Source organism: Microcaecilia unicolor, chromosome 4, assembly GCF_901765095.1.
Source record: "Microcaecilia unicolor chromosome 4, aMicUni1.1, whole genome shotgun sequence".
NCBI lineage: Eukaryota > Metazoa > Chordata > Amphibia > Gymnophiona > Siphonopidae > Microcaecilia > Microcaecilia unicolor.
In genome coordinates this window covers 124,706,608-124,719,347 of record NC_044034.1, presented here as the reverse complement: position 1 = coordinate 124,719,347, position 12,740 = coordinate 124,706,608, and the positions used below count along the sequence as shown (strand labels likewise).

The 12,740-nt window shown below is 42.8% G+C and overlaps 1 protein-coding gene across 4 annotated transcripts in view; it reads left to right on the top strand.

Annotated features, from left to right (window-relative positions):
• The window catches only part of PIBF1 (progesterone immunomodulatory binding factor 1), a 245,362-nt gene that overhangs the window by 168,475 nt on the left and 64,147 nt on the right, over window positions 1-12,740 (top strand). For all 4 annotated transcript variants that reach the window (XM_030200619.1, XM_030200618.1, XM_030200616.1 and 1 more), the window contains exons 13-14: window positions 3,974-4,064; window positions 7,701-7,803. In XM_030200619.1, coding sequence (XP_030056479.1) covers window positions 3,974-4,064; window positions 7,701-7,803 — 194 coding nt within the window. The remainder of the gene's footprint in view (window positions 1-3,973; window positions 4,065-7,700; window positions 7,804-12,740) is intronic.

Below are 12,740 nucleotides of genomic sequence, written 5' to 3'. Positions count from 1 at the left end.
ATGTTCACTGTTCACTCTTTTGGTGTTTGAGTGAATAGTGGTCTATTGGCGTGACTTCTGCCCCATGGTAGGAAAAAGGTCCAAGATATAGCATTCCTTCTCCCTTCACACCTTTCTAATGGTTCAAAACCCTATCTAAAAAAAACTTCTGCACATCTCATCTTGCCTCCTTAAAGTGGAAGAAGAAAAGAGGGAAGCAGAGGCAGGAATAGTCTCACATTGAATTACTTCAGATATTTTTATTCTCATATCTTCTTTCAGCCTGTCTCCTCCACCTCCTGTACACAGTAATGTTGTGGTTTAAGAGGGGACTTTACACATAAAACTGTTTAAGAACCACCCACACCATGGGACCAAAATGTGAACTGGCATTGCGGAGGAAGTCTCCTTCTGAACCATGCACTTCTATGCTGTTACTGTTCTGCCCAAAACCTTTGTCCCTAAGTTTTCAAATGAAAATTCTCCTTACCATACCAAGTGTCCATTATTCAAGTAATTCCATCAGATACAGAGACAACGTTCAGACAAAACCCTGATGTTTCTGCAAGTACCACATAGGAGAGCCCCAGTGTACAACATACCTGGAGTCATATATGTCATTTCAAGGGAACTCCACCATGAACCTGGGTAAAGATGGAAATAGTTTACGGGGAGATGAGGTTTCAGTAGATATAACCTTAGCCGCCACTTTAATGAGTCGAGACGTAGAATATTCCATATCTTTCAAGTGTTCCTTTAGTTCAGATCATCAAATAACTGAGTTTGATTACGAATTGTGACTCTTATCTGTGCTGGAAAGAATAGACTGAACTTGGCATTCAGTGCTTTCATTTATGGTCTGCAGGCCAAAATTTGCTTACGACAAGCAACTATATGTTCAAGTCTGGAAAAAAACAGTACAGTACTACCTTTGTGTTTAACCCGCATTTGCAGTCTAGCAGTCTGTAGAATTTGAGGTGCCATTGGTTTTCTCAAGACTTTCAAGAGAATAGAACATGGATGTTTAGTGGAACTTCCTCTGTGAAATGGTGATTGGTGTGCACGTTAAAGTGCAAACATCTATTCAAATTGTGTATTTAATATTTACAAGATAAAGCATTCTGGGAAGGATGTTGGATCCACCCTTCTAGATCTTCAGGTAAACCAAGGAGCTGTACATTTTTGCAGTGATTCTGGTTATTAATAGCTTTGAGTTGTGCCAATTGCGATGCCTATTTAGTCTGGTGCTGCAGCAATTTAATATGTGCAGCATGTATCGCAGTGGATTGTTCTACCTGAACCATGTGTTGAGAGAATATGAAAAGCTGATTTTTGAGGACCAAAAACTCCTGTTCATCTCTTAGATAGTCTCCCAGTTATCATAAAGGAGGTCCTTAATGTGTTTGAGTTCTTGTAAGGTTGCATGCACTCTGGGGTCAGTCTTCTTCCTAGCTGGCACTTTGCCTGGAGATGGTGGATCAGTTTCTGATCATTTATTCCTTGTGAGGATGAGGAGGAAAAGTCCAATTTGATTGGTTTGTATACCAATATGTTAAAACCTAAAATTACAAATGAGAGCTACAAAGAAATCTGTTTTATCAAAGCATTCTGTGGAACTCCGCTGTAAAATGCCATCTTGCCTGCAGGCTCACTAGAGCCCCCTATTTTGATCCACTTCTGTTCCGGCCTTTTCTACAGAAGATATGCAAGTAGGAAGGTAAAGTCTCTAAAGGCATAGATAGTCTCCCCCATTTTGTTCCAAGCAAGCTCAATAGGGATCTCACTCTTGTCCAAAACAGCAGAGAGCCCTGACACCACAGGCTACCCTTTAGCTAAAATACAGGATAGGGTTTTGATTACCTCTGAGAGAACATAGCAAGAGTTCCAGTATCCATACAGGATAACCTTGCAGATGAAGTGCATGTGTTCCCCTGTCTGGTCTTTTGGCTAGTCAAAAACACATCTAAGGAAGGTCTGTTGGCTAGTCAAGAAAACATCTAAGGAAGGAGCCCAAAGGTATATGGGTATAAATATCCAGGTTCTTGAATCACTAAGGGGTCCTTTTACTAAGGCGTGTGCTAAAAATTAGCACATGCTAAACACTAGCGACATCCATAGGAATATATGGGGGTGTCTAGCATTTAGCACATGCCAAAAATGCTAGCACACCTTTGTAATAGATCCCCTAAGTTTGTCATAAATTTATTTATTTTATGTATTACTTTATTTATTTGTTTGTTTGTTTATTATTTGTGTTTAGTTTTGGAGGCCATATCTTGCTAAGGATGTAAAAAGAATTGAAGCCGTGCAAAGAAAAGCTACAAAAATGGTATGGGATTTGCGTTACAAGACGTATGAGGAGAGACTTGCTGACCTGAACATTTATACCCTGGAGGAAAAGAGAAACAGGGGTGGCATGATACAGACGTTCAAATATTTGAAAGGTATTAAACCACAAACAAACCTTTTCCGGAGATGGGAAGGCGGTAGAACTAGAGGACATGAAATGAGGTTGAAGGGGGGCAGACTCAAGAAAAATGTCAGGAAGTATTTTTTCACGGACAGAGTGGTGGATACTTGGAATGCCCTCTCGCGGGAGGTGGTAGAGATGAAAATGGTAACGGAATTTAAAAATGCATGGGATAAACATTAAGGAATTGTGTTCAGAAGGAATGGATTCTCAGAAACTTAGTGGAGATTGGGTGGCAGCACAGGTGGTTGGGAGGCGGGGCTAGTGCTGGGCAGACTTCTATGGTCTGTGCCCTGAAAGTGGCAGATACAAATCAAGGTCAGATATACACATAAAGTAGCACATATGAGTTTGTCTTGTTGGGCAGACTGGATGGACCGTACAGGTCTTTCTCTGCTGTCATCTACTATGTTATTACAATTTCTTTTATATTGCCTACTTCCAAAGAGGCAATTGAAGCAGTGTACAATCATAAAATCCTAAAATCAAGCAATAATAAAAATACAAACATAAAAATAAACTACCCAAACTACCTCAATTGGAATTCATTGGATCTCTGTCAGATATGGCTCATGCAGGAGCTTTTCTCCCATCAGAAAGGATTTCACTCTTAGTGTTCGTAGTCCAGCATGACCTTATGAGCTGACAAATACCAGCTAGGGATCTGTTGAGGTTGTCACATGGTCCTCATAGTACATGTGACTCCCTTGGTGTTTCTCTGAAGACAAATCTCAGAATGGGACAAGTCCAATGTTAATTTGGTAGATGCAGAACTTACTGACTGTATCCTGCATCAAATAACCACTATGGGACTTTTTTTCTGATGGATGACCCTTCCAATCTGGCAAAATGAATTATTTTTCAAATTCTTCCTCGGCAAATTGTCATCACCATAGATGTATCCAAAGTGAGCTGGGTAGCGATTGTAAATGGTATGCAAGGTTTTTATTTTTCCAAGGAGTGTCTTCATCAGATCAGTTTCTTTAAATTGGGAAATTTATGGGATGCAGTAAGGACTTTCAGAGATTGTTTGGCCAACAAAATATTTCAAATCCAGACAGCCAAGTAGCCATGCACTACACCAGCAAGCAGGGAGGAGCAGGATCCTATCTTCTGTGTTGGGAAACTGTCAGATATGGAACTAGGTCATATCCCACAAGATGTTTCTCAGTGCCACATACCTGACAAGTATCCTGACAGTCTAAATGAGCCAAAGATTTTAGCCACACGAGTGATCTCTAGACTAATGAATAACTTGATTTTCCATCAATAAGTAAGATGTAATCATTCACATGCATTGGTAACATCTTCACACAGTGCCTGGATGAAACTGTCCCAGAGCTCAGAGCTAGTGTAAAGTTATGAAAATGTGCAACCAGTTCTGTGTTTGATTGATCCTGCTGTCTACAGGTAAACAGCTTTACTTTCATGTATATAAATGTATGTTTTCAATAATTGCTTTGTTTACTTCTGATCAGCTTTCAGTTTTAGAAATAATACTGAACGTTTTACTTTATTTTTCAGTGGAAAATGAAGATGAAGCTGAAAGAGTCCTGTTTTCATATGGTTATGGTGCTAATGTCCCTACAACAGCTAAAAGGAGACTAAAACAAAGGTAAAGACAAAACAGTAAGATGCCATCCAAACTCTGATGATAACTATTGTACTTTGGGTTCTCCGAGGACAAGCACCAGCTAGGGGTCTGTTGAGGTTGTCACATGGTCCTCATAGTACATGTGACTCCCTTGGTGTTTCTCTGAAGACAAATTCTCACAAGTGGGTAATGTGGCACTGCGTTACCGATTCCGGAGCTTATAACAAGCTTAACAGGGCTTTGTGAAGGGCGAGACACACTCCACTGCACATGTGCGGGTGCCTTCCCACCTGCTGCAAGGGCATGGTTACCGCAGTTGTTTTTCTACCTCGGTGAGGAGAGGTTACATTTGTGCTTTCTCCTCACTCCCTGTCCGGAAGAGCCTCCTTTTTTTTGTGCCTTTTCAGCTTTTTTGTGATTTTTTTTTTCCTCTCGCTGTGCCTGTTCTTGGCTTCAGTCCCCTTCTATTCCCATACAATTTTAGTTCTTTTTTTCCTTTTTATAATTTTCCTTTATTTTTCATAACTTAGGCCGCGTTTAGGCCTAGTCTTCGGTCGGGTTTTTCCCTTGACATTTTTTTGGTGCCTTGCCCTCTTTTTCAGGCACCATTGCATCTTTTGATTTGGCTGTGGAAGTTTTTTCTTCCATGTCCACTAAAGTACCCAGTGTCTTTAAGAGCTGTACCTGGTGCAATCGGACAGTCTCTGGCAAAAACATCCATTCTTGGTGTCTTCATTATTTAGGGTCTGACCATAGCCCTGCCAACTGTGTCCTTTGTCCTCCGATAAAGAAGAGGTCTCAGGTGTCCAGAGATGCTCAGTGTGAGAAGATTTTTGGAGCCAGATCCGAGTCCTCGATGTCAGCATCAAGGTCGTCGGCACTGATATCAAAGAATGCATTGGCAACGGTCCATATGGCTGCTTTGAGACCCATTCACACTGGGAGCGTAGCACATCGAGTGGGTCTCTACCTGTCTCAACACCGATTGATAGATAGGGCCCCCGGGACCGGCTAGAATCAGACCCAGCCCCGAAGTGACATGAGGATTCTACATTGTCCTTGTCGACACCAAGGAGGCTCGATGCCGAGCTCCGGGCGAAGGCCAAGAAGCATTGACATCGGTTGTTCTTGATGCATGGTGCCATGAGCTCAGGGTGTTGAAGGATTTGGCACATGAGAAGCATCAGCACCGGGGAGATCGCTCCCCCTCTATTCAGGAGGTACTGATGCGTCTGTCCCCAAGCAGCCAGGACTTGACTCCCGCCTTGGCCCTATCAGTTCTGCATCCTGCCTCAAAGCCAGCACCCAGTCTTTCCCGGTGTTGACCCTCGATGAGCATATCCAGGCTTTGCTCCCTGAGCTGCTGGATGGCCTTTTGCAACTGTAGCAGGAGTGCTTGGCCCTCAGCCTGCGGTGCCTCCTCTGGACAGAAGCCAATTGATGGTGGACTATTTGGAGAACCCACAGGTCGGGGTTATAAGGGGCCACCTTTCATAGAAAAAATTCAGCGTCCCTCTGACCAGCAGGTCATCTGGCACGGACACTTTAATAGTGGCTATGGTCTTCTAGACCAAGTCAAAAGTTTGTCCCTTGGTTGCTGTGTGGATTTCATAGTGGTTGTTTGCTTTAGTGATTATCCTCTAAAGGACACAACTGAAGACTTGACTGAACTTAAAATTAGTGTCATATTTTCACTTCATATTCATCTTGGAAGCAACAGGCAAGCTTTTCTGGTTTTATATTTTTGTTTTATTACATTGTGTCATTATAGTCATAGTATTTGTGTAGAATTGTTTATTCTATAAAATCAGTTTTGCTATATTTGCTGATACCAATTAGGTGTCAGCCATCTTAAGTAATTAAAGCACTGCTTTTATGTGTTCAAATTTAGTAGACTTAGAAGGGCATAATCGAATGCGAATGCCCATCTCCATGGGCGTCTATGTCCGAGAACGGGTATGAGAAGGGGCGGGACAGACCGTATTTTCGAAAAAAATGGGTGTCCATCTTTTTTTTTCGATAATACGGTTTGTGCTGGGCAAATGCATCGGATGTGTGCGGATTTGAGCTGGGCAGTTTCGTTTTTCAGCGATAATGGAAACCGAAGGCGCCCAGCTCAAAAACGAACAAATCCAAGGCATTGGGTCGTGAGAGGGGCCTGGATTCGTAGTGCAGTGGCCCCCCTCACATGCCAGGACACCAACCGGGCACCCTAGGGGGCACTTGTAACAATTCAAAATAAAAAGTAAAATACCTCCCAAGTCCATAGCTCCCTTCCTTTGGGTGCTGAGCCCCTCAAATCCCCCCCAAAACCCACTGCCCACAACTCTACACCATTACCATAGCCCTTATGGCTGAAGGGGGGCACCTAGATGTGGGTACAGTGGGTTTTGGTGGGCTCCCATTTACCACCACAAGTGTAACGGGGGGGGGGGGGATGGGCCTGGGTCCGCCTGGGTGAAGTCCACTGCACCCACTAACAACTGCTCCAGGGACCTGCATACTGCTGTGATGGAGCTGGGTATGACATTTGAGGCTGGCATACAGGCTGGAAAAAAAAGTTTGGAAAGTTCTTTTTTTTTGGTGGGAGGGGGTTATTGACCACTGGGGGAGTCAGGAGAGGTGATCCCCGATTCCCTCCTGTGGTCATCTGGGCACTTTTTGGGGGCTTGTTAGTGAGAAAAAAGGGTCCAGAAAAAGTGACCCAACTTCTCGCTAAAAACGCTTTTCTTTTTTCCATTATCGGCGGAGGGCGCCCATCTCTACTCGGCTGATAAACACACCCCAGTCCCGCCTCCGTCAACTTTGTTCGTTCCTGCAACAGATTGCAGTTGAAGGCGCCCATAATCGGCTTTCAATTATACCGATTTGGGCGCCCACTGGAGAAAGGCACCCATTTCCCGATTTGGGTCGAAATATGGGCGCCCATCACTTTCGAAAATAAGGCTTCTAGGAGACTGTGTAAAAACTGTATACAGAAGTTTTGTTTTTGTTTTGTTTTCCTTCTGTTCCATTATGTGATGCTTGAAACCAAGTTTTTAAATAAATATACATAGGGGTTCATTTCTGAAGCTCTTAGACACAAAAGTACCATAGGTTACTATGGTATTTTGTATTGAAAATGAGACCCATAATCTGTTATGCACATTATTTAAGATAGTCTGAAGATCATGTCGTTTTTACAATTGAAAAGTATGTCAAATATATTAACAATAATTTCACATATTCAGATATAAATATTTTGATAGTATTTGCTGGGAGAATTTCAAACAGTTAACGCACTTTGAGAATTACTTCTGATGGAGCCCCACAGTTTTTTCAATAACATATTTGTTTCTAATACAGCATCCAATTGTGATAGCTTTCTTTTTATGTGAACAGATAGAAGATCTTAGAATTAAGGCGGTTCGGGTGATATCTAGATGTCACTTCACAGGTTGGGTTTGGTTATTTTTGTGTTTTACAGTCTTTTTAATCCATTTTTCCTAGTAACTTCCATTGATTTCTTTGAGTTTTAAAGAACAAAGCATTCAAATAGTGGCTTATTACAAGGTAAATATTTATTAGAAAGAAGAATTGTTCTTCCGAAAAGTATATCCTGTATGTAGCATTTTTCAAAACATTGAGTTCTTTTTGTTTTTCTTTCTTTTGGCACAGTGTCCATTTGGCAAGAAGGTTGCTGCTGCTAGAAAAGCAAAATTCATTGCTTGTGAAAGATTTGGAACAACAGAAAGGTCAAACTACACAGCTTTCACAAGAGGTAAATTGGTTATATTGGTGGAATACATACTGCGTACAAAGTAAAACCATACCAAGGAGAGGGAACGTCTTGATAGAATTCGTTCTCCCAAAGGTATTTTCTTTGGATTCATATTTATGGTCACGTGACTATAAATGACACTGACATTTCCTCTCATTCAGAATTCTTAAACTTAGAACTGTACTGTCAACTCTTTTCTCCAAATGTCAGTTCCTTTTCTGCTTAATTTGATCAGCCAGTGCTTTTCTTTTTTAATAATCTGTTTTGTCCTCTCAAGGTTTCACTTTGAGATTAAAAAAAAAACATCATTTTTATGTACTGTATAGTGTATCTCATATGTGTGAGAATTCATGATAAATAAAATCTAATTTTTATTTTGCTTTGTACTTGCTATAGATAGTAAAATCCGTATTTCAGTATGTGAGTGATTTTCTTAGGGCCACAAGGTAAACCTTTTCATAGCAGCACTTTGGTACATCAAGGCTGATGTGATGCTTTAAGACTGTATAAGGGTAATTTTATATTCTCCAAGGACAAGCAGGGCATTAATTCTTCCAAGTGGATAATGTGGCGCCGCGTTGCCTGCTCCGGGCTTTTTGACAAGCCATAAGAACATCTGTGGAATGTGAGACGTGCTCCATCACGCATGTGCGGGTGCCTTCCTGCCCACCACTTGTGTGTGGCTACCGCAGTTCTTTTTTTTACTACAGTGAAGAGAGGACTGCATCTATGACTTCTCTTCACACCTGGTCTGAAGAGCTTGGTTTTGGGTGCTTTTTGGTGTGTTTTTTTCAACTTTTGTTTTACTGTGCCTTTTTGGGCATTTGTTTTTCCTTTCTTTTCCATCCACTAGGCCGCATTTAGGCCTGGCCTATGGTCGGGTCTTTCCTGTTTCCCCCCCCCCCCCCCTTTTTTTTCAGGCACCATCACGTCTTTTAGCGTCAGAAGCTTTTCCGTCCAAGTCGTCTAAAGCTCCTAGTGACTAAGCACTGTACCTGGTTCAATCGGACAATCTCTGAAATGGACACCCATTCTTGGTGTCTGCAGTGTCTAATACCCATTCTTGGTGTCTGCAGTGTCTAAGGCCCAACTGTAGCCCTGCTAATTGTGTCCTTTGTCTTTGTATGAAGAAAAGGATGCAACTGCCCAGAGAGGTTCAATGAGAAGATTTTTGGAACTGGCATCGTCATCAAGGTCATTAGAATCGACGTCAAAGACAGCGTCGCTCCCATCGCTCCCTATGGCTGCCTCGAGACCCAGATACACTGGGAGCAGTAGTGCGTTGAGTGGGTCTCCACCTGCCTCGACGTTGACTGCTGGACAGGACCCCAGGGACCGGCCAGTGTCGGACCCTGATGTGACATGAGGATTCAAAGGCGTCCTCATCAGCACCGAGGAGTCTCAAACACGGAGCTTCAGGTGAAGGCCAAGAAGCATCGGCATCGGTCGTCCTCATCTCATGGTGCTAGGAGTTCTGGGGTGTCAAGGGACTCAGTACCTGAGAAGGGTCGGAGCCGGGAGGATCGCTCCCCCTCTATCCAAGAGGTGCCAGTACCCCTGTCTTCAGGCAGCCAGGACCCATCTCTGTCCCATCTGTTCTGCAGCCTGTCTTGGAGCAGGCACCCTAGTCTTTCCCAGTGTTGGCCTTTGATGAACATATTTGGGCCTTGCTCCTTGAGCTGCTGGATAGCATTTTGCAGCAGTGTGCAGCCATATTGGGGGTGCTTGTGCGTACTGTCCAGCCCACTTTATCCCCACCTGGCCCTCAGCGTGCCGTTCAGTTCCAGTGTCGACTGCCACCCAAGACGGTACCCCCTCAACATCGGTGGAGGAATCTTCGCCAGTGCTGACTCCCCGACGCCCCTCTCAAGGACATAGCTCCTCAGAGTTGAGGCAGACTCGGTCTTAGCCCTCCCACAAAGAGTTCCTGACTGACACCGATGAGCAACGCTCATGGGAGTCAGAGGAGGATCCTCAGTACTTCTCCTCAGATGAGTCCTATGGTATCCTTTCTGAACCATCCCCTCCACTTGAAAGAAGAAATTTCCTCTGGAAAACCTTTTTGTTCCCTTCTTTTGTAAAGGAAATGGCTGAGGCTATTCCATTTTGTTTGGAAGTGGAGGACGAGCCCATGGCTAAGATGCTCGAGGTCCTGGACTTACACGTCTCCTAGGGAGGCTGTGACTGTCCCTCTCCACGAGGTATTCAAGGTAGTCCTCAATCCAGAGACTTGTGGGTTGTGTTCCTCTACCAGCAGGTGGAGATAGAGAGAACCTCCGAGGTTTGCTATATGTGGACCTGTGCAGCCAAGTAAACCTCAGTATTCTCTCTATCTAGCAGGTGGAGGGACATCTGTGTGCAGCTCTGGTTTGATCTGGCTACTGGTGTCCTTTGGGCCTAGTTTAGCACAGTCAGGGGTTGAGTGACTGTATTGTGCCCCGAGCACTCCTTGTTCCCGGTTTGGAAACTCTCTGCAGGCATCCGCTGCTGTGTGGCAGAGGCTTCCAATTACCACATACTGCAAACTTCCCCTGCTTTGGTTCTCAGGATTTCCCCCTCAGTGCTATGGGTCTCAGTGGGGGTGGGTTACCAAAGACCAGAACTTCCTCCAAGAAATTTCCTTTATTAACTTCTCTGTCCTGCCCACTGGGCTAGGCTTTACTCTGATTCTCTCACCAGGCCTTCAATACCAGCTCTGACTTAGTGGCCCCCAGAAAATCCTCCCACCTCCAGCCCTCTGCTAGAGGTCATTTCTGGGGAGTGGGGGGGGGGTGTGGAGGAGGTCACATTTACTTTCTATTTCTGTAGTCTCACCTCACACCACACTTTTAAAAAGCAGCCACCAACAACTAATCTTCCAGTTTGGATATTTTTCAGAAGGTATAACTGCTCAGTCACAGTTTAAGCCTTCACTAGTCTTTACTAACTTCTGTGGCTAAGTGTCTGTCTGATCATCATTTAGTTCTGAACACTGAAAAAACTGTAGCTTGTTAGATCACTAACCTCTCCTCTATACCTACTCAGCCTCTTTCTCTGTTTGTATCCCTTATACGACCTGTTGAATTTTTTCATTATCTTGGAGTCATACGTGACTCGCACCTCACTTTCAAACAATATATCTCTTCTGTTGTCAAATCCTCTTTTTGTGTGTTGCACCAACTTCAAATGCTTAGATCATATTTCAGTCAGGATCACTTTCAGTCTTACTCTGTCTTGCATAGTCTCCAAATTAGACTACTCTTAATATCATTTTTGCTGGCCTTCCCCAAACTTCTCTTAAAAAGTTACAATCAGTTCAAGACGTAGTAATTCAACTTCTCTGCCATGCCAAAAAATATGACAGGGGGTCATATCCTCCATCAACTTCATCACTGGCTCCTAGTTTCTTCTAGAATACATTATAAGATTCTACTGCTGACATTCAAAGCTGTATGAATTGGCACTCCGTCCTATCTTCCCTCATGATACCTTGTACACCTGCACAGATGTTACATTCATTGAATGACCACCACCTAGTTCTACCTAGCCCTAAACTTACTTAACTTGAACAAACATGACATAGTGTTTTCTTTTTTCTAGCCCCTGCCACTTGGAATAGCGCTTCTCTGTTTCTTCAACAATTATCCCTCACAAGATTCAAATCACTTGGCAATGCATAGCTTTTTTCACAGGGTTATGGAATTTCTCCAGGTGAAACCTGATTTTCTAGTATCTGTGTTCATTTTTACCAACTCCCCCCCCCTCCCCCCATTTTTTTAACTATCTGGTATGATGTTTTCTTTGTATCCTATCTAAGAAATGGAGTTCCTTTCTTGCATTTTATTATGTATGAATGTTTTAAGATTGTAAAACATGTAGTTCTGTTTGTCGATTTTGTGTAGTATAGCAAATAAAATAAACCATACTGCCTTCAGTTCCTAGAGCTCATATGGCATACCTTTCCAGGACTCTCATGACACAGAGCAAGGATTTAACTTAATCATGTTTCACTACCAAAAAATTTTTTCAGAGGAAAAATACTTTTTTTAATGTTTGTGTTATATGTTTGTTCTTTTTTCCCTAGTTCATCATCCCCCATCCCCTTTCCCCTCCTTCCCTATGTCTCTCCCCTCTCCCTATGCTGCCAACCTTTTCCCTACCCATTTGGTTTGCTACCTCTTATTTATTTATTTATTTATTTATCGTATTTGTACCCCACATTTTCCCACCTTTTTGCAGGCTCAATGTGGCTTACAGAGTGTTATTATAATGTAGTCATTACATGATCTTAAATACAGTCAGTAGTAGACTGAAGGTAGATGAGGATTTAGATGGGAAGGTGTTAGGTAAGGTCATGTGAGAGGTGTTGTTTGATGAACCTGAGTGGTTTAAGGGATGATTTATTTTAGGTAAAATCTGTATAAAATAAAATGAGAAGCCAGCAGTATTAAAAGTTAACCTTTGGTATCTGGAGCTGGCTGTATTCTAAATCAATATATTCAACTCCAAAGCCATCACCCCCTCAGTTCAGTCTTTCTCTAAATCGTATATCCATGCCTCCCCATCCTGTCCTCAAGCACAGGGGTAACCTTTGGCCTGCCATTGAATTTTATGTGTCTCGCGAGACTATGGGAAGTATACACAGAAAATGGTCTGCACAAACATTATTAATCAGAGTTTTGTTGTCAGTGGAAGCATACAGCAAAGGGGCAAACTTGTTTGACAGTGCTAGGAACTGTTTCGAAAGACAGGAGGATATGATAACAGACCATTCTGGTAATAATTTATTTTCATTCAGTCATCACATTGAGTTTTGTTGCCAATTAAGTATATGGCACATTAGTTAATTTTCTGTGTGCAGCCCACTAGGAATATTTCTGACTTTGATGCAGTCCTCACTATATAATGGTTGCCCATTTTGCTCTATCAGCAGGTAGGAGGAGAGATGTGTTGGCACT